At 36.6% G+C, this 21736-nt stretch overlaps 1 protein-coding gene across 1 annotated transcript in view; it reads right to left on the minus strand.

Annotated features, from left to right (window-relative positions):
- The window catches only part of HMCN1 (hemicentin 1), a 526172-nt gene that overhangs the window by 391379 nt on the left and 113057 nt on the right, over positions 1–21736 (minus strand). The window contains exons 3-4 of the mRNA XM_060131555.1: positions 7780–7938; positions 6851–6973 (exon numbers count right to left, since the gene is read on the minus strand). Of these exons, the coding sequence (XP_059987538.1) occupies positions 6851–6973; positions 7780–7938 (282 nt within the window). The remainder of the gene's footprint in view (positions 1–6850; positions 6974–7779; positions 7939–21736) is intronic.

A 21736-nucleotide genomic window follows, 5' to 3' on the forward strand; every position in this document is an offset into this window, starting at 1 on the left:
TATCCTATCTATTAATGAAGAAATTGAAGCACAGAGTAGGTAGATAACTAAGGGTCATGAATCTAGTAAGTGGTGGAGCTAAGATTCAAATCCAGAGAATCTGGCATTAGATGCCCCCTGTTCACTCCATTGGCCAATGCAGCAGTTAGGACCCTGAGGAACAGAGTGTGTGCCCTGGTCTTCAATGAGACCCACGGTCCTTCTAGAGTGAAGTTTCTGGCTGGTTGAGGAGTTGGGATGGTATCCATCAGCTATTATCACCCTGTAGTGTAATTACATCCCCTTTCCTCCTCTAGGCTCCTTGAAAATCAGGACAGCATCTGTTAGTCTTTGCTTTCCCATGGTGTTTAGTGTGGTGACTAGCATCAAGTAGACCAAACATCTGCTGAACAAATGAATGGGGATGGACTCTCTGATGTGTCACTGTATTGTTAAAACTGCATCCTCCGATGAAAACAAAAGACAAAATCAGAGGCAGGACTCACAGTGGTTGAGGGTGCAGTCTCGGGAGAAAGAATGCATACGCCCCCTATGTTCAGACACTTAGCAGCTAGCAGCAGTTTAACCCTGAGCAAGATGCTTTGCCTCCCTATGCTTCATTTCCCTCATCTGTGAAAAGAGGGTGATGATCATGGTGTCTTCCTTATAGGCTGTGGTAAGGATTAAGTGAAATGAAATGAAATGAAATGAAATGAAATGAAGTGAAATAAAATTCAACTCTTGTTGAACGGCGATAACAAGCACACAATCATTCTGATCTGGTATTACTTTCTTAATCACAGGGCAATCACCAAAGAAAGGAAAGAGTCGTGGGAGTCTTTCACGTCTAACAGAGAGTGACAGTCGAGAGGAGTATGCCCGTGCCAAACAGAGTAGCACAGGGAACCACTCCAGAAGAAAGCACTAGGTGTTAAAAAGGAACGCTGGAACTAAAACATCCTACACCAAAGACCTGCAAGTTATATGATAGGATAGTCATTAAGATACATTCTCATGGGACTTCTAAATATCATCATTGATCTCCTTCAAAAACTATAAATTTCTTGACAATTATTTCTTTATTTGATAAAATTTCCTTCTGATATAACATAGCCAGCTAGCCAGCATTACTTAGAAGTGGGAAATAAAACCAATCCACAAGTCTGGGACGTGCAGGGAGAGGTTTTTGGGGGGGTGGGGGGATTGGAAGGGGAGATGTTTGAAGACACGAGTTGGGAGAGGTGGAGAGAAAGGATGGGGAAACTCAGAACAAGTGAATTATCCATTTGATAGTGGATTTTTCTGTGTTAGGTTCTTGGACACAAGAGTATAACATCTGTGGGTAACTCTGAGATTTCAAACTTGGACTTTGCTTAAACCTAGGAGGCATTAATTAGATCATTGACAATCACCCAGTTTACAAAGAAATGAAAGAGTTAGACTGTTTAGTTCCTTTCCATCTTCAAAGGTGAACGGTTTAAGTACATCCTTTAGATGTGTCTTAACTTGTATTTCCAAACTGTAACACCATACAATGATTTACGTGCCTCTGATGTTCAGCCAAATAATTTCTTTACTTTGGTTTCTCTTTTATGTTAAAAAAAAAGATGAAAGATACCTAGACCTTCTTTAAAAAAAGAACAGGAAGAAAGAAAAATACTACAAGTTATCTCAAGAGAGAGTTGATACAAAATATATCCCACTAGGTTAGGAAATCGGTGAACAAGGTTAAGAGAGTAAAAGCATAATACTCTACAGATTCCTTTAGAAACAGTAGATGAAAAATCGCTCTAATAAAATGAAAGGACTCAGTACGGGCATGGCTTCACTGCAGTTCTTAAATCTATTAAATGTGCAGTTATCATTAAAGCATCTATATTCTCTAGAGTTTAAAATATTTATATAATAGGAGAATCTGGAACAATGAGAAAAGAAAAATGGCTAAATTATCTGCTAAAAATTTTGCAAATCCAATTTTAACACTGTCACTCTGCTTTTTGTTAACAAAAGCTTTTACTTTGGTGGCTTTAAAGCACATATTGGCTCATACAATTCCAGTAACCCCTCACAGTATCTTTTTTCACACACATCAAAAAAGAACCATCTCTCCAGCCTTTTCCTAGACTCTCCCACTCAAATTTACTTCCCAGCAACCGACAACTAGCCACCTGGTTTCTAACAAACACAGTGGCACAATTTCCCCACTTCGAAAGCAAAATAACAACATTATGAGGATTGTAACAATACCAGTTAACATTTATGGGGCACTTACCCTGTATCAGACCTGTGTAGAACATTTTACATGCATTATCTCATTTAACCTTATAACAACTTCCTGAAGTGTATAATTCTATTATCCTCATTTTACAAACAAGGAAACTGGGACTTACAGAGACCATGTCACAAAGAAATATAGAATTCTTATCAGTTAGAATACATTTATCTTTAGGTAACTTAATACTCAACTCTAACTGGCTTAAACAAAAAGATCACTTCCCTGATTCAGAGGCTTAGAGGTAGGATGGTCTGAGTGTTGACTTAAGCCAAAGGCTCTGGATTTTCTTAGCTCTTTCCTCCGCCTTGTATTTGTTTCATCCTCAGACTTGTATGAAGATGCCTGTACCAGATCTGGAATTCACATCCATGCAGGACAATATCTAGAAGACAACTTTTCCAAGATACCCTTAGCTAAATTTCCCCGCATCTCAGTGGCACAAAGTATATGAGATGACCTTTCCTGAACAACCTGGAAGGCGGATTGGAAATGCTACGGTTGACATATGAATTAAAGCCCGTCCCTGTTGGCATCAAACTCCAGCTTATAAAAACGGACGATTTTAGCAATGCTTTTTGCTAGCCCTTTTCTGCCTAGCTAAAGTTAAAGATCAAAATATCAGTTGAAGATCTGGGAGAAAAACACTATTAAGATTGCAGTGGGTTAAATTTATGTTATATACATATATCTATAAAATTTTCTGTAATTCACACCAAATTTTTTAAATTGTTCCTATAAATTACTTGGTAATTGTCAGAATTATTAGGACTATAAAAAATATGCATTACCCCATTTCTTAATAAGTAAGCCTGTACCTCTGTAGGGCTCATATTCTCCATTTAAGACAACAGTATTTTCTTTTCAAGATTTTTTTTTTGATGTGGACCATTTTCCTTTTCAAGTCTTTATTGAATTTGTTACAATACTGCTTCTGTTTGTTTTTTTTAATTAATTTATTTTTATTATTTATTTTTTTATTTTTGGCTGCACTGGGTCTTTGTTACTGTGCGCGGGCTTTCTCTAGTTGCGGCGAGCAGGGGCTACTCTTCGTTGCAGTGCACAAGCTTCTCGTTGTGGTGGCCTCTCTTGTTGCAAAGCATGGGCTCTAGGTGTGCAGGCTTCAGTAGGTGTGGCGCATGGGTTTAATTGCTCCGCAGCATGTGGGATCTTCCCAAACCAGGGCTCGAACCCGTGTACCTTGCATTGGCAGGCAGATTCTTAACCACTGGACCACCAGGGAAGTTCCAACAACAGTATTTTCAATTTTGCATAAATCAATTGTCTCTGAGTATATGAATATAGAGTTACATTTATGGGACAGACGAGGTTATATTCTAGCTCTATGGCCCAACTCCTAAAAAAGTCCTATGGTTCCCCCTAAAAGTTTACCCAGTTTGTTCTGAGAACTTCCAAGTTATGCCTGACTGCTCACGGCAGGTTCAAGCAACTGTTCTTTCAAATGCTCTAGGTGCTGACCACGGCCATGTCTCTTCTCACCTCTTCTCTAATACCTTCTGCTGAGAACCACCCTGTCTACTGGGTATCCTCTGCTGGCAGCAATGCCCCATCTGTCTACACTGAACACCACTGCCACTTCTCCCAAAAGCCTCACAACCCCCTAAGCAGATGGTATCCCCATTGATGCAAGAGAGAATGTTGCTTTTCCTCACTTATGCCCTACTTTGTGCTGATGATACTGACTGTACCCCAGAGTCTTACATAATTCCAGGTTAAAAAGTAACTCCAAATAGTGGCCTTTTTTTTTTATTGGAGTAAAATTGCTTTACAATGTTGTGTTAGAGTTTCTGCTGTACAATGAAGTGAATCAGCTATATGTACACCTATATCGCCTTCCTCTTGGACCTCCCTCCCCTCCATCCCACCAATCTAGGCCATCACAGAGCACTGAGCCGAGCCCCCTGTGCCATACAGCAGATTCTCACTAGCTATCTATTTTACACATGGTAGTGTATTTATGTCAAACCTAATCTTCCAATTCGTCCCATCCTCCCCTTCCCCACCATGTCCACATGTCCATTCTCTACATCTACGTCTTGATTCCTGCCCTACAAGTAGGTTCATCTGTACTATTTTTCTAGATTCCAATATATGTGTTAATGTATGATATTTGTTTTTCTCTGACTTACTTCACTCTGTATGACACTCTCTAGGTCCATCCACATCACTACAAATGACCCAATTTTGTTCCTTTTTATGGCTGAGTAATATTCCATTGTAATATGTACCACATCTTCTTTATCCATTTATCTATTGTTGGACATTTAAGTTATTTCCATGTCCTGGCTATTGTAAATAGTGCTGCAATAAACATTGTGGTACATGTGTCTTTTTTGAAGTACAGTTTTCTCAGGGTATATGCCCAATAGGGGGATTGCTGGGTCATATGCAGTTCTATTTTCAGTTTTTTAAGGAACCTCCATACTGTTCTCCATAGTGGCTGTACCAATTTACATTCCCACCAACAGTGCCAGAGGGTTCCCTTTTCTCCACACCCTCTCCAGCATTTATTGTTTGTAGATTTTTTGACGATGTCCATTCTGGCCAGTGTGAGGTCATTAGGGTCAAGCACAGTGTATGGGATGGGACAAGAAACCCAGTTCCTGAGATGGTCCTGCACTCTTCTCCAACTCTTCTCTTCCCAGGCTCCCAAATTCTCATGCAGATGTTTACTCAAATAACTGCTAAGGGCTCAGTAGTTGAGTAGTTGTCAGACCTGCCCAGGCATTTCTGGATCACTACAGTGGACACAATATGGACTCAAGCCACATATCACTCTAAGGCTGTTTCTTGCAAGAAGAGAAAACATTTGGACTAAAGTAACCTCCCAGGTTTGTATATCACATATTAATAAAAAATATTTTTGCTAAAATGTTTATTCTAGAAATACGCAATGTCCTATTAGTTCCACCATGATGTAACAGGAACACTTTAGTTATAAGAGGACTACTGAACCACTTCTTTCAAGACAAGGAAGTTTGTCATGAAATTCATAGAACCTGTATATTGACTATATTCCCTGTGCTGTCCATTATATCCTTAAAACTTATTTTTTTATACTTAGTAGTTTGTACCTTTTAAACCCCTTCATCTATTTTGCCCCCTCCCCCACCCATTCCCCTCTGGTAACCAATAATTTGTTCTCTGTATCTGTGAGTCTATTTCTGTTTTGTTACATCTGTTTGTTTTATTTTTTTTAGATTCCACATAGAAGTGAAAATATACAGTATTTGTTTTTCTCTGTCTTATTTTACTAAGCATAACACTCTCCAGGTTTTATATATGTGTATACATATATTTATATATATATATATATAAAATCCTGTCCTACAAAGAGAAACCCATACTTTTAGCTCACATCAGAAACTTAAATATTTACCACATATTAGATCACAAAGAAAGAGGAAAAAAAGGGCTTCCCTGGTGGCGCAGTGGTTGAGAGTCTGCCTACCAATGCAGGGGACACAGGTTCATGCCCCGGTCTGGGAAGATCCCACATGCCACGAAGCGGCTGGGCCTGTGAGCCATGGCCGCTGAGCCTGCGTGTCCGGAGCCTGTGCTCCGCAACGGGAGAGGCCACAGCAGTGAGAGCCCCGTGTACCGCCAAGAAAAAAAAAAAAGAAAGAGGAAAAAAGAAAATATACACACACAAACATATATCTACATATATGTGCCTATATATATATATGTGTGTTAAGTATCTGTGAATATATATATATATACAGTCAATCATGCTTGTTATCTTTCAACCAAGAGTTGAAAAATTGTTCGTTAAGAAAAATTTTAAATAATACTAATTGCAGTAATGACAAACAAAAAACTATAGAATTTTTTCGATACACTGACCACATCAAATCAAATGTGAATTATACCCACGTAAAATTTTATCTTTGTTCTGGCATGTTCCTAGAAACTTAAGTGGGAGCCAAATAAATAAGTAAACAATATTTTATCATCACAAGTAAGGTCAAGGAAAGGTAACAAAAAGAAAGAAATAATCATGACAGTTAAGTATATCTCAAACACTTCTTTAGAAGTACCAAGATTTTCTTAGCATATAAGTTATAGATTTTATTATCATAAAAATTTTTAGATAAGTATATAGTTACTGAGTTATAGTTTTTTACTTTTAATCTTAGAGATCAAACTTCTTTAGAATTTGGCTTAATAACTCATTTTTTCATATTCTATTTCAGTAAACGAATGTAAAATGAGTCAAGTAAAAGTCAAATCAAGCCTCATTTTACCAGCTATCCAAAAGCTGTACATCAGAAATACAAACTGACCTTACTAAACAACAACTACAAAAATTTTCAAGTTCCACTAAATGAATTTTAAATAAATGTATGCTTAAATCTAAATAATTTATCAGTATAGCATAATACAGTCTAGAAATTAATACCAGATAAATCTATGTTTCTCCACATTGTTTTAATGACTCTATTGACCTGTGGGGAATGGGGGAAAATGTGTTTTTGTTTGAATTGTTTTTGAAATCAAAACTGACACAATTAGGTTTGCCTAACTGATGTTGGTAAGGTAGCTGGTAATAAAGTAGACCCACTTTATTAAACTGACCTCATTAACTTGTTTTTTGTCCAGATGGAACACTTGACCAGAACTTGTAGAGGCAATTTCTTCATAGACTCTATATCCAATATGGCCCCTGTCATCACAATCTCCAGTGAGCACAAATACCACCTATGATTTTTGAAAAAAGAAGATAGTTTAAAGGGTTCTCAGAAATCAATATATACTTATTGAGCACTTACTATGTATTTACATACTACCAAGCAAGTGGAAGATATATAGATATAGATATGCATTCTACTGGTTCTAAGCCTGAACTCAAGAGGCCTTGGGTATTTCCACTTGCTCTCTAGTGTTTCTGCATTGGTCATGAGAAGAACATGCCTAAACTAGCTTCCTGGTCTCAGAAAGAGGCTGAGAAACCTGAAAGGCAGAGCCAAGTCACCCTAAGATCACCTAGATAAGCCAAACCCAAACTATGCCCAGATACACAAGTGAGCAAGCATAGTCTAGCAAAACTGAAACCTGCAAACATGTGAGAAATAAATGATTATTGTTTTAAGTCACTGAGAGAACAGCTTGTTATGCAGCAATAGCTAACTGATACAATGAGTAACTGACTCAGACAAGATTCCACACAGGAGGCGATATTTGAAATACAGGCCTTTTCTGTCAGGGCTATGTTTTTGTCAGTTATAAGGATAAGATGGTAACAAGCATCTTAATTAAACCCTAATCATTTCTTCTCCATATTATGAAACAAGGCATTCATATGCTATATACAAATATCACATATCCATTTAACATGTTTAGATTAAATGACACATACATATTGGAGTCCATATATATGGATCAATAGTTGTAATTATTGACATCTGTCACACATAGTATAGTCAGGGAGGGGAGGCAATCTCTTGTATTTCTTACAGCTGTGTTCAGATGGAAAATTCAGTGGTGGGGAGTTGATTCCTACTCACTTGTGACTGTTTCTGTTGGATAAGCTGCAGCACCTCATGAGTGAGCCGATAATCCTTGGACCGTGCATCAGTGAAAACATAGATGAAAGAACCAGGAAGAGAAATCTCCAAGGCAATTTTTATAGCTCCAATACTCATTTCTGGACAATCGCCACCACCCTGTTGAGGAGCAGTGAGAAAAAAGTCAATTATTTCATTAGCAGAAAAGAGATACCTTAGTTATTACAAGTTGCTCTAGGAGCTCTAGAACTGAGTGGTTGTCTTCACTTTTATTTTCTGTCAGTTTGCCACTGGATTAACCACTTTGGTTACAAGGAGATGGAAAAGATATAAAGTGATGCAGAGTTAGAAAAACCTGTACTTATGCATAAATTAAAAATTCACCCATATGATCCTACAATCCCACTCCTAGGCACATATCCGAAGAAAACCATAATTCAAAAAGATACATGCACCCCGATGTTCACTGCACCACTATTTACAATAGCCAAGACATGGAAGCAACCTAAATGTCCATCGACAGATGAATGGATAAAGAAGACGTGGTGTGTATGTATATACAATGGAATATTAACCGCAAAAAAGAATGAAATAATGCCATTTGCAGCGACATGGATCGAACTCGAGATTATCTAAGTGAAGATTATCTAACTCGAGATTATCTAAGTACACTTTGCTGTACACCTGAAACTAACACGACATTGTAAATCAACTGTATTTCAATAAAAATAAGTAAATAAACTAAACTTAAAAGAGTCAGGAAAAGAAAAAAAATAATAAAAATTCACCAAAAATACAGAAAATAGAAATTGTTATATGCTTTTTAACTAATATTGATTGACTCCCACTCTCATACATGACTATTTCATACATCCCCTCTTTTCTTATCCCTGCTCACTCTTATTTGATGACTTTTCTTCTGTTGTACTGAGAAGACAGAAGCAATCAGAAGAGAACTTTCGTAAACTCCCGCACCGATACCTATTAACGTCCAGCAACAGCAGGCACATGCCCTGCCTCCATGGTGAAGGAATCATTTACACCCACAGCTTAGGCTAACTTCTCACCTGCGCCTAGTCAAGGACACGGCTCCTATGGCTGTCCCTTCTCCCCACTCCATTGTCAAACATTCTGTCTTTACTGGATCATTCCCACCAGCAAACAAACACACCGGTTCATCTCCTATACCCAAGTTTCTGCCCAAATGTGACTTATCAGAGAAGCCTTCCGTGACCACCTTATATAAAATACACTCCCTCTGTCACTCTTTTCACTCTGCTTCATTATTACTATTAACACATGATCTCTGTGTTTTATTTTCTACTCAATTAGGCTCAATATACCTTCCTAAACAAAAATAGCCCTCACCCTGAGGAATTCTTGTCACACTTATTTCCTTCCAACACATGTGAATTGATAGATAAAACTGTAAGCATGCTGTAATTACCATTTTATACATTATATTTTAAATTTAGAGCTATATCCTGCTTATGTTATCATGTCATCAATGTTCTTCAAAATCACAGGTTTTAGTGATTGTATAATATTCTGTCTCTATCCCATAATTTAGTCAGGCATTTCTCTATTGTTAAATATTAATTCTCTTTCAAATTTTCCCGTTATAAATAAATACAAATCTATTATAAATATGCTTATATTTATAATATATATAATATAGTATTTTTTTCTCATTAGCAAATGTCAATAACTACAGGGCCAAGGAAATGGACTTTCAACCAATATGTTTTCAGCAATGAATAACTGCTAAACACCCTGCAAGGATTTAGGTACACAAAGATGAATAAGCCAAAGTATATTGTCCTTAAGGAACTCATGCCTAGAAAAGACAATCAAATAAAAAAGCAGGGCAGCTTGGGATCCTGGGGGGCCTCGTGGTTCCACAGTCCACTAGAACCCAGTGAGTAAGAGCTCTTTCTCAAAAAGAAAATAATTACTTGATGAAAGGGATAAGGTTTTACCTTTAAACTCTGAAGATTCTACTTGATTATCCTATTGGGGCTTTCCCTAGGCTCCAAACAATCTGATTCTGATACAGATACCCTGAGCACTACAGATCTAATCAGGGTCATAAGAACCAAGCACTAGAATTGTTTACACTTTAGCCTAGACCACCTGAAGAATCTTTTCTTGCACTGGATGCCACTCAGTACTTACAGCCTTTAAACATCATTTATTCAATGAGTTGGAACTGAGCACCAACTGTTACAAATTACTTCTAAAACTGAGACACCCATTAAATATTATGCCACCTTCTTAATAGTAGAGGGCTGGACACTGCAGTAACTTTCGAGAAGATAACAGTTATCGACTCCCAGAAATTTTATTGAGTTAGCAGTTCCTTCTATTTTTTCAGTAAATATCTCCTATCCTCTTTTACTTATGTACATTTTCACAGGATCTAGCTTAACAGATAATACTGTTCTCAAAAACTTGTATACTTGTACCCTCAGACTGTACTTACCTCCCAAATTCCAATTTTCTATTTACAAGTGCTTGTTAGACATCTACTCCTAGACGTTTTACAGGTGTCTACAGTTCAGTGCATCTACTATGGAACTCACTGTATTTTCCCCAACCATATCTTCCCTATTTTTGTTAATGGTACCATCTGCCTAGATGTTCAGTTCAAAACCTGAGTCATCTTTGACTCCTCCCTCTTTCTTCACCTAATCAGTGGTCAAACCATTTTCCTTCTACACCCATCATGAATCTGTCCCCTCCCTTCCTCTTTACTTCCTACAATTCACTCTTCTTATCATTAATTTTATTATAAGTATAGCCTCCTATCTAATCTGCTCTTCCTACCACCAAACTTTATATTTCCTGCAGTAAAGAGCTGTCTATATCACGTTCCTAGTTAAAATCTTTCACTAACCACTGTGTTGGATCAAATTATCTTTCTGGCTTTCTATCTCCTGATGCTCCCTCTTCAAAAATTGCTTCCTTGGTAATTAGACTTACCTTGGTGATCATTGTGAAATGTACAGAAATATTGAATTAATATGTTGTGTAACAGGAACTGTGTTGTAGGTCAATAATACTTCGAAAACAAACTCACAGAAAAAGAAATCAGATTTTGGTTACCAGAGGCAAGGGGAGGGGGAATTGGCTGAAGGCAGTCAAAAGGTACAAACTTGCAGTTAAAAGTAAGAGAAGTACTAGGGATGCATTGTACTACATGATAAATATAATGAACACTGCTGTGTGTTATATATGAAGGTGGTTAAGAGAGTAAACTTTAAGAGTTCTCATCACAGGGGAAAATTTTTATTCTATTTCTTTGGTTTTATATCTATATCGGATGATGACTGCTTACTAAACTTATTGCAATAATCATTTCATGATATATGTAAGTCAAATCATCATGCTGTACACCTTAAACTTAATACAGTGATGTATGTCAATTATATCTCAATAAAACTCGAAGAAAAAAATTGCTTCCTTTAATCTGAGGCTATTTCCTGTTCTTTAACTATGCCCCTTGCTTCACATCTTAATTCCTTTAGTACTTTCATTCAAGTAATCTTTCTACTGCTGCATCTCCACCATCAAACATTCCTTACCGATGTATGCATGTCTAAAATCTCCCATTTTCTATAAGCTATTTGATGGCAGGAACTGTGTGCTAAGTCCTTGAGAACTCAGTTCATAGCATTTGCTGACATACAGTAATTATTGAGTAAATATTTGTCAAATTGAATTATTTTCCTTCCAAGGTTGAGACAATATGCCTTCCCCTCTTTAAAACGTTCTCTTTTCTCCCATTCAGATATACTTCCTCACTCTTCAGATATACTCTAATTTGCTTTATTCTTTAATAATGAAACGTATTTTCCTTGGCATAACAGTTATTTGGAGGGATTACCGTGTGCAGCAAATGCCCCTGAGTGAGCATTTGTGGGCTAGGAAAGTGGGAAATAGCTACTGGGCACATTGGTAACTTTAGTATGTTGTATAGGAATAATTGTTACTTGTAGCCAACTCTGCATATCTGTAATGAATACTCTGGACTGCTCAAAAATGTATTAGATTCCTACTGTATTTTCAGAAGCTTAAGCAAAAAAACAATTTCTCACCTGCACTTGACATTGTGCACCTGAGTGGAATCACAATATAAGTTATCCATTCCACAGCATTTGTTAAATGGCCAAGTACACAATAATGCTCTGTGGTAAATAACTCTCTGGAGAGATGAATTGCTTTTTGCTCATTGTCACCTAGTATCAAGGGGCTAGGAGAAGTCTTCTGTCTGTGGGCCAAAAATCAGAACAGCTAAGTCATCTTCAGAGATACTTGTTAGGAATGGCAAGAATGATAAATCTTGTCCAGTTACTGAGTGGAGAACAATCTTTGAGCCACTTGACTTGCACTCAAATTTACTCTAAGAGAACCTCGGGATGCTCATCCCTCCACATCACCCAGGAGTAGACTCTAAAGACCACTAGAATCCTTGGAAGTTTGCCTATCTCATTGTACATGTAGGTTCTTGAGAAGAAAAATAAGTTTCTTTTTTCCAAAAGAAGTTAACATATAATGTGATAGCCTTATAAAGGTCCCTCTCTGATACTTGAGTTTAATTTTCTAATCATTTTAAATCATAAATAACCATTAAAATGATCTATAAAGGGAAGACTTCAGATATGTGCTATCTACTATAGTAGCCACTAACTAGCCCTATGTGGCTACAAAACACTTGAAACTGAGGAAATGAATGTTTTTATTTTAAAATTGAAAACTGAAGTACTGATTTTTATCCTGATGACATGTTAAATTGATAATATTTTAGATATAATGGGTTAGATTATTTAAATTAATTTCAACTGTTTTTTAAGATTACATATGTGGCTCACATTCTACTTTTATTGGACAGCACTGCTTTAGAATGATATGTTTGGTTTAGTTATGTAGGCTTCATTCTAGACTATTATTTGTAAAGCTGTTGATTTGATCTAAAAGTCTTCCGTGAACTTTGCTTCCTGGAAGAAGTTATTAGAAACAAAATTTCAAGTTGTTTTCATTTACTGAGGTTTAGGAATCAAGCTAAAATCTACCCCAAAAATCTATAAATCACTTACTTTGTTTAAACATACACACACACACAAAGTTTATAAATAAAGTTTTTATATATTTACATAAACATATAAAATATCTTAGAAACTTAACTCACAGGTTGGCTAACAGTGTTTCCCAAATCATTAACTGATCTTCTGATCATTAAATTTAGCTAAAAGGTAAATTTGTCAGAACAGGACTGAGAACCATTGTCAAAACGTCCATGCTTATAAATAAGCCTAACAAAGTCGGATACTTTAGGTTAATTTGGGTCAAACTCATGTACAGATTATAAAATTAGTGCAATGGGATTGTGACTGAAATTATAAAAACAAACTGTTTTAAGTTTTTAGTTCCAAACTTAAAAAAAAAAGTAGTCCGTTAAAAGTCTTAACATTTTCTGTTTTGACCTGAATACCAAATGGAAAAGTAAAATAATATTCTATAAAACACCTATGATGAAGAAATTTAGAATAAATGAACGTGAATCTATGAAAAGTCTCATTTATTTAACTGATACTTTGTTGGTGATGACACTCTACTTGTATTAACTCAATGGATATCAATTGTGCACAAAGCACTGAGACGGTATTGTCACACATGCTCCGCTATTTACACTTTACATCAATTGATGGGGGAGGTATCATTTTTAGCATATTTTATTGACAGAGCACTAAATCTTGAAAACCCCTTTCCCAGGATCACACAACCAGTATGTGAAAGAGCAGGGATTAGGAACTCAATTCTGCCTGGCGTCACGCAAACAGCAGTGTGGCATTTTATTTCCTCATCTACTTCTGTGGCTGCAAGCAGCTTGTCAGGGACACTGTAAAAGCAGCAGAAGAAAGATTCTCCTTCTTCTGGATGCCCACAGAATATTGTTCATTCTATTATAGCATTCGCTGACTTGTACGTATAACTTATCTGCTTCCTCCCACTAGATCATTGTTCCTTGGGGGAACTTAGTAAGTGTTCCATTGTTGTTTGATGAATGAATGGGTAAATGAATGAATAGTGGGTAAATGGGTGAATGAGACTGTGCAAAGCAATCCTGACACAATCTAGACACACTTGCTGTATTAAGTCTTAGCTTTGCTCAAGCCTGGACCATCTCATTTCAAGTAGTAAAATTCCAGAGCTAAGTCTCCTGAAAATACAAGTGCCAAAAGTTGTTCTTTAAGTAAGCAATACATATATGAATATATATATGTGTGTGTGTGTGTGTGTGCGTGCATGTGAGTGTATATATATAAAACTAACTCCCCCCATGTCTCCCCTCTCCCCCTCCTCCCTCTTCTTCCCTCTTATCTCTCTCTCTCTTTCTCCCTCCCCACCTCCCTCCCCCCACCCCGCATCATGAGGTCAATTTTTATATTTAACAGAAAACAAACACAGCAATGTATATGCATCCCCCGAAACCACATCAACCTGCACAGATACATGAAAATGAAAGCTGTGAGGGAGATAAAGTTGCATAATGCATTGAATTGCATAATTCCCTAAAGGTATATAAGAAGGGCCTGACTTTGTTAACTTAGAGTTTTTATTTGAATTCTGAAATATAACTAATTTGTATCAGTAGTTTCATTCATCATTTTGCCTTTATAATTCTACTGATTGTGACAACTTACCAAGTTGCCAAAAACACTTCAGATAGAAAAAAATGTTTACGAAAAAACAGATGTGCCCTTTCACAGGAAACACTGCTCTTGAAATTAAAGGGAAAAAAATGGTAACCTCAGAATTACAGTGATAATTATGTTCAGAAAATAAATTCCTGTCAACAAGATTAAATAAGAATGAATAGAAATGCTATCAGTCAAGGGAGTAATAAAACAGATTACCATGCTGTCTTTTCTAAATACAAGACAGTGTGGGAGTGGTACTGGAAGAAACTGAACCTTTAAACCCTGAGAGGAGTTGGAGAAAAATGAGGTCTCTGTCCAAAACCTGATGGGAAAACACTCATCAAACAAGAGATCAGAGAAGGAAGAAGGCTAATCTCAAGGCAGGCCCTTGCCATGCCTTATTATTTCTTCCAACCCATTTCAATTCTTCTATTCTCATCAGCCATTTTCAATGAATTAGTGTTTATACCAGTTGTTTTCCAGTTACGCCTAACTCTAAGCCATCAAAAAATGAAACATTGTTGGTAGGCTCATGCCTGAGTCCAAAAGAACGTCTATTGGCATTACAATATTTACCCTTATTCTAACATGACTACAACCTACTAAGCCTAGTTTCAGAGTCAAACTGTATTTTCCTTTCACATGGAACACCCATTGTTTTGGATGTCTTATTTGCATCATTTTCCCTTTACATATAAAATTTAGAAATGAAACTCAGTTGCAAGCTGAACAAAAGTCTACAACCCTCAGTTCTCTTTCTAAAAATACAGCTGTGCGATTCTATAACCCAGAAAACAGAATGTACATGTGGAAACCATTAAATTACGTTGAATTTAATTAAAAGTTGCTCCCAATCAAGTATAAAGTAAATCAAAATGACTGTAGAATCCTAATGCATCAGTGACATTTGGTATTCATCACCTGTAGAAAATACAGCAGGGATGTACTGAGGGGCAGAATATTTCAGAGTCCAAACTTCAAATCTCCATAATCAAAAAAAGAAAATGATGCATCCCAGGCAGTCCACCATGCTGCCCTTTACTAGTCTGAAGAAGGGGGAATACAAATCAAGGTATCAAAGAACTGCTGATCTCGATCCCAGGAACATTAAAGGTTAACAATGACAACCCTTTCCAGGCTTTCAGGTTATCACCTGTCAGTAGTAGGAGTCTAACGCTTCAGAAATTGATCTTTCCAGTTACTGGAACTTATTTTATGTTGAGCCTTACGAGGATATTCAGTTCACTTCCATTTAAATAATCATAAAGAAGAAACTATGTACCAGACGCTCAATATCTTGATTCATAAATCAGAAAATAATGTGCCTTTATACCTTAAAATATTTCAAAAGCTTCATAATTTACATGAATTATAATAGACCATGGTCCTTTCAAGAGGGAAACAGCGTGGAAGCAACCAAGCATTAACAAAACCACCACCGAATACCTTCTCGTGATCAGGAGACATATAGAAGTGTGCAGGGTTAACTCTAGGCAAAAATGGGAAACTGCAAAATGATATCTTGGAATTCTCAGTATCCACTTCAGTAATTCTCCTCTTCTCTGCTACTTAGAGAATTCCCTCCTCCTTCAAGGATTCTGTACCTTTTTATTGGGACCTTTTCTTTTCCCATCAAATTAAGACACTGCCTTGGTCTCTGGCTGGAAAGGACTCCTGGTCTCCAAATGTCTCTTTGAGAGAGATTCAAATGTCTCTCGTTTGCTCAGTGAGAAGGAGCCAGAAGAGGGCAGGGGCATGGTCTAAGGAGGCCCTTGTAGCCAATCATCATTTGCTTATTCAAGGACTAGGCATTCACCCTGCTTGCACTTCCTCTGGGAAGGCTTTCTTTCTCCCTGTCTTCTCTCTGCTATGACCCTTCTCTACCTTTCCTCTGTACTACCTCAGACTCTACCTGCCCACTTTCTCTTCCTTTCTGTTCCAACATTCACGTATGGAATTTACATGCTTTCCAGCACATTTGGCATAATCTTTGTTACTAATTGAAGAAGCTGTAATGTTGTGATTCTTTTTATTTAAAGTGATAAAAATATATTGATATTATGTAGGTTATAATAGGTCTTGATGAAAAAATGAACAATGCATTTTTACTAATAAAATCATTATAATTTGTGAATGTTACATTTATATAGAAGTTGGAGATAGATAAGTTTTTTTTGTTTGTTTTTTGTTTTTTTTTTAGAACAAGTAAGTAGTCATTAAACAAAATTGGTGAACTAAGATCTAGGTCATCTCAAAGGAGGAGACTAATATATAGAGAGAGTAGATAAATGAGGAGTTTTTAAAATCAACATGAATATAGAAGAATGGAGACCCGGTTTAAAGTTTGCATAAGGAAACCTGAGGGACTTAGCTGGTGACTGGACCAGTATTCAATAATGGGATATTCCTGCCCAAGAAAGCCTGTATCAGCCTTGAACATCAACAGAGGCTCCCAGATATTGCTCCACAGGAGCCCCAGGTATCATCTGCTGAGGAAGGCCAGTGCTATCAAATCTCTAACTGATGCCAGTTCATGCCTGGGGTACTGATAAGTTTCTGGAAGGGATCCGAACATCTGAAGGGATAACTGAACAAATACTACTCAAAGTCAATACCAAAACCAAGACTCTACTAGTCTTCTTGAGACTTTTTCAAGGCCTAAGACGAAAAAAAGATGGCTTCTTGAGAACTGCTTCAGATCAATTTGGATTGAGAAGAAACTCTTTAATTTTCCATTTTGTTGAAAGTGAGGTTTATAGGTTTTTTCTAGGAGTCATGGCTTTAGTTCAAGAAATATTCTCCCAAGAAAAACATTTTGATCTCCATCCTCACCATCACCTAAAACCTGACAAAATCAGGTATAGTACTTATTGCGGGGAACAGAGCAATCCCTTGATTGACTTAATACCATGAATGGAATAATCCAGGCATCCTAGGTCAAAGGAGTCCTCTTCCTAAATGTTATTCTGTCACATATATTTGCAATATTTACTCCACAATGACTTATGTATGTACCCTTAAGAACATCCCCGCACATCCACACTTTGAAAAGAAAATCAAGAAATGTCCCATCATAATCCACACCCACCCCATTCTAAATGTCTGTGTATTCTGCTTTGAAAAAGCAATGCAACGGTCAGAATACCCTTCTATACTCTTTGTCCTTCGAAGTGCACACAAAAGGTCATTAAGAAATCAGCCAACTATTTGCTTCTGGATAGGGATACCAGGATGGATAGCTAGAAAGGAGCCAATCATTCCCAGTGTCCTCCAGTTACTTATCTTAGTCCCCATCCCTCACTTCCTGGGGATATAGGATTGTTTGTCCCTCTAGTAGAAAACTCCAGCAGCAAACTAAAGTTTGAATAGATGCTTCATTCAGGCACCAAGAAATTTCAACAATAAAAATAATCAAAACCGCCTACAAATACAACTGCAGTATAAACACTACCTTTCAATCTCTTAAAATGCATCTTGTTCTCGTGTCTCTCCAAGGTGACTGTGAGGTTACACTTAAATAAGCTTAGCGCGCTAAGTAGCAAGAACACATGCTGAGCAAAGGGAGTAATTTTCAATGTACAGTTATCATTCTCATTAGCCGCTCAGTAACTTTAGGTGAGCCGATAACCCAAAGTGACTGGAGGTAGAAGAGGAAGTCGAAATCTTTAAGAAATAAATTTGTTTCGTTGAGGATGAGACCAGCCCTAGACCTACATCTGTCTTTAATTCTCTACTTTCCTACTTTGAAGTAAAATACAAAGAGAAATTATATAAATAAACGTTAATTTGATTAGCTTAATAAGGTTACTTAAACCACTCTTTAGAAGAAAAGTAGCCAAGTGAAAAAGGACACTGGCTTTGACATTAAATACCTCCACTTTTGAGACTAGCCTTGCTCCTTGCCAGTTTGGTGACCTGAGGAAGATGTTACCTAAGATCTCAAAGCTTCAGTGTCCTCATTTGCAAAAAGGAAGATTAATATTTGTGTAGGTTTGAAATGAGAGGGTGACTTTAAAATACATGCAAAATCTTTCACAAGGCACAAGTTCCACAGTTGTTCATTTATGGTATAATTATTTGGTGATTATTTCTGCTAAAAGAACCTCGGAGTACTAGAGATAGTAGTGGTAATAGCAGTAACAATAGCTAACATCTGTCAAGTCCTTATTTTGGGTCAGATGCTGGTTCTACTATTCTTGTAGCTTTCACACGTATTATGAATTGTATGTATTGGACTCTATCTCACTTTCTTCCCTTAATTAAATACATGCCATTCCTCCTGTAAAAGTGTGTATATGTATATGCTGATATATATGCATTTGTAAGTTAAATGCATATTTGTAAGTCAAACGCATATTAAGAAAACTTAAATGGAAATGAAAACTGCTTTTTCAGTTGAATCATGTCCAATACCAAACATGAAAATCACATCTCTTATAGCTCTACATTATATTTATCCTAACATATAATCCTTTCCCTTTTCTTGTTCTAGTCAATTTTACTTTCTTAATTTTTTTGGTTATATATCAGTTTTGTTTTTTAAATTCATATAGAAGACTTCTATAAATATAGAAATAAAAAGGACACTTTTGCACAGTAGCATGATTTAGAATACTTGAAATTAAATAAAATGTATACTGAATTGATATCATAAATCAACATTATCCTCTGTTTTAACAGTCTTTGCCTATCTGGCCACAGTTTTTCATATTCTCTGTTGGCAGTTAATTCTAACATCAACTGTTCTTATACTACGGCAGAACATTTTTTCCCCTTAACATCAGTTTGCCTATTTATTCTCCTGTTTCAGTTAAAGAATGACACTAATTGGACCTTACCCTAATCTTCATAACTCTATCCTGTTGCTATGTCATGATGCTGTTCTACATATTTTTACTCTTATTCTTGCTTTTATTAAGGTCAATTTTATCAAAACACTTCTCAAAGAAAAACTAAATTATGTGTGAAATTTTTCAGGTCTGGGGATCAACCATCTATATGAAAAAATTATAATTCCATTACTGTAAAAATATCTTCCTTCTCTACACTTCAAATGTTTGACTAATATGCCTTTTGTTCTTTAAAATGTTTGGATAAAAGGCTTGAAAGCATATCATTGCCAATACCATTTTCTAAAAATCAACAAGCTTTATAGTTTCTTATAAAGACTGTGACCTGAGGCAGGACTTCGCACTGCACATTCACAAGGATATTAATTCCCAAAGCTCTGTGTGATTTGAATACCATTGCTGTCATTTGTCTTCCCTTCTTTTCCCCAGAGAGAAAGCTCAGATACTTTTCAAGTTACTTCTCTGCATTCCAGATGAAAGAAGATGAAGGAAAATGAAATTAATGTTATAAATTTAATGATTTAAGTTTAGCGATTTTTGTTACGTTTTTCTTGGAAATTTTTAAATTGCTTTTCCCCAAGTTAATTCCATATCTCTACAGGAAAAACAGCTGAACCTAGTAAAAAGTTAATGGGCAATTATTTAATTTACTTCCAACTGAATTTACTTTTCTTGTTTTCAAAACGATTAAAGGGGCTTCCCTGGTGGCGCAGTGGTTGAGAGTCTGCCTGCCGATGCAGGGGACGCGGGTTCGTGCCCTGGTCTGGGAAGATCCCGCATGCAGCGGAGCGCCTGGGCCCGTGAGCCACGGCCGCTGAGCCTGTGCGTCCGGAGCCTGTGCTCCGCAACGGGAGAGGCCACAACAGTGAGAGGCCCACATACAGCAAAAAAAAAAAAAAAAAAAAAAAAACGATTAAAGTATGAAAGGAATATTTTTAAAGTTTTCTTTTTTAGGAAATCCAAGTTAATTTTAACAAGATAGCAATCCTTGTTGCTCTTTATATCAGTGATTTGGGAGGAGTTACTAAAAATGGTAGAAGGGCAACTGAAGAATTTAGTATTATTCTAAAATTTTATGAAATTTGTAAATTTTAGTTTCACAGAGTGATTTATGAAATAAATTTATTTATTTATGAAATAAAATATTCTCTACGAAACACTGAAGAGAAAACAAAATATATTCTTTAGGTTAGATGTTAAGCGATAATGTAGCCTAGTGTCTTGTCATATTTGACCCTTACTTGGTGACATTTTTTGCCATTGATTAAAAAAGGAAAAATTCACTAGAAACTTTGAAAGTAAAAACACTTCCTTGGTATTCCCAATGCCTATAACAATGCCCGATTTTGAATGAAGAGAAAAAGTAAATATTTGATTTCTTCCCTGGCTGGTTGTTCTAATTAAGCATCCCCTTGGATCCCAAGACAATTCAAAAATAACTTCCATAAGATGCAGCCAGTACAGAGGAAATCTCCAGAGAAATGGACACGAGCTTTCATTCCAGGGGAGAAAGAAAGATTATTTTCTTGAACAGAGATGTCATATGACCCTATAGAGTGTCTGTATCAAGTTCAATTCCAGATATTGGCTGGGGAGAGAATCAATGGAGTATGATTAAGAATCACATGCCTTCACCCTGGAGACAAATGGAGCAAGGAGGATAAGGGTACTCCCTGAAGATCCGTCAGAACAAAAGAAGGGGAGAGGCAGGAAATCAGGAAATGCCAGCGCCAGGTCTCATTGAGAATGTAGGCATTTTCATTCTGGCCAGATTTCCAAGAATATATCCCAGCTGAATTCTTTTTTGAAGAGAAAAAAAATGAATACAGTAAATCTCTTCCTAACATTCTATCAGCTAGAAATCTCCATTACTTGGCCCTTCTGAATCTTTATATAATGAAAACTGATGATTAGGCTTTTAAGTATCTTTTGTACCATCAAAGTAAAGTTTGTATTATATTTGATATAGTTTAACTGTTAAATATACATTTTTAAAAGAAGCCACCCATGTATGACATTCATTTATCGCTATTTAAGTCCACTCTACTGCAGACACTTGTTCATCCCACAGTGGACCAGAGGCTCAATGAGAGCTACGAGGCTCTTGCCCTCAGGAGCTCATGATAAAATACCAGAACATACAAAGTTTAAACAATTAGGGCAGTACAATTTCTAGTTCCTATGATCCATGTACAGGATAGAAATTTTTCTGTAAAATTTTTTTTCAAAGAATGTGGACATCCAAAGCGGCAAAGAAGTTGCTATATCAAGGGATAGAAAAGTAAATTGTCAGTAAGTATCAAGATAATGACTGAAAAAGAATGACATGGTATAAGAGAAAGGAAATGGAGGATTAATGAAAAAGATTATCAGAAGGAATTGAATAAAAGAGAAAAACAGTCAAGG

This window comes from Lagenorhynchus albirostris, chromosome 2, assembly GCF_949774975.1.
Source record: "Lagenorhynchus albirostris chromosome 2, mLagAlb1.1, whole genome shotgun sequence".
Classification (NCBI taxonomy): Eukaryota; Metazoa; Chordata; class Mammalia; order Artiodactyla; family Delphinidae; genus Lagenorhynchus; species Lagenorhynchus albirostris.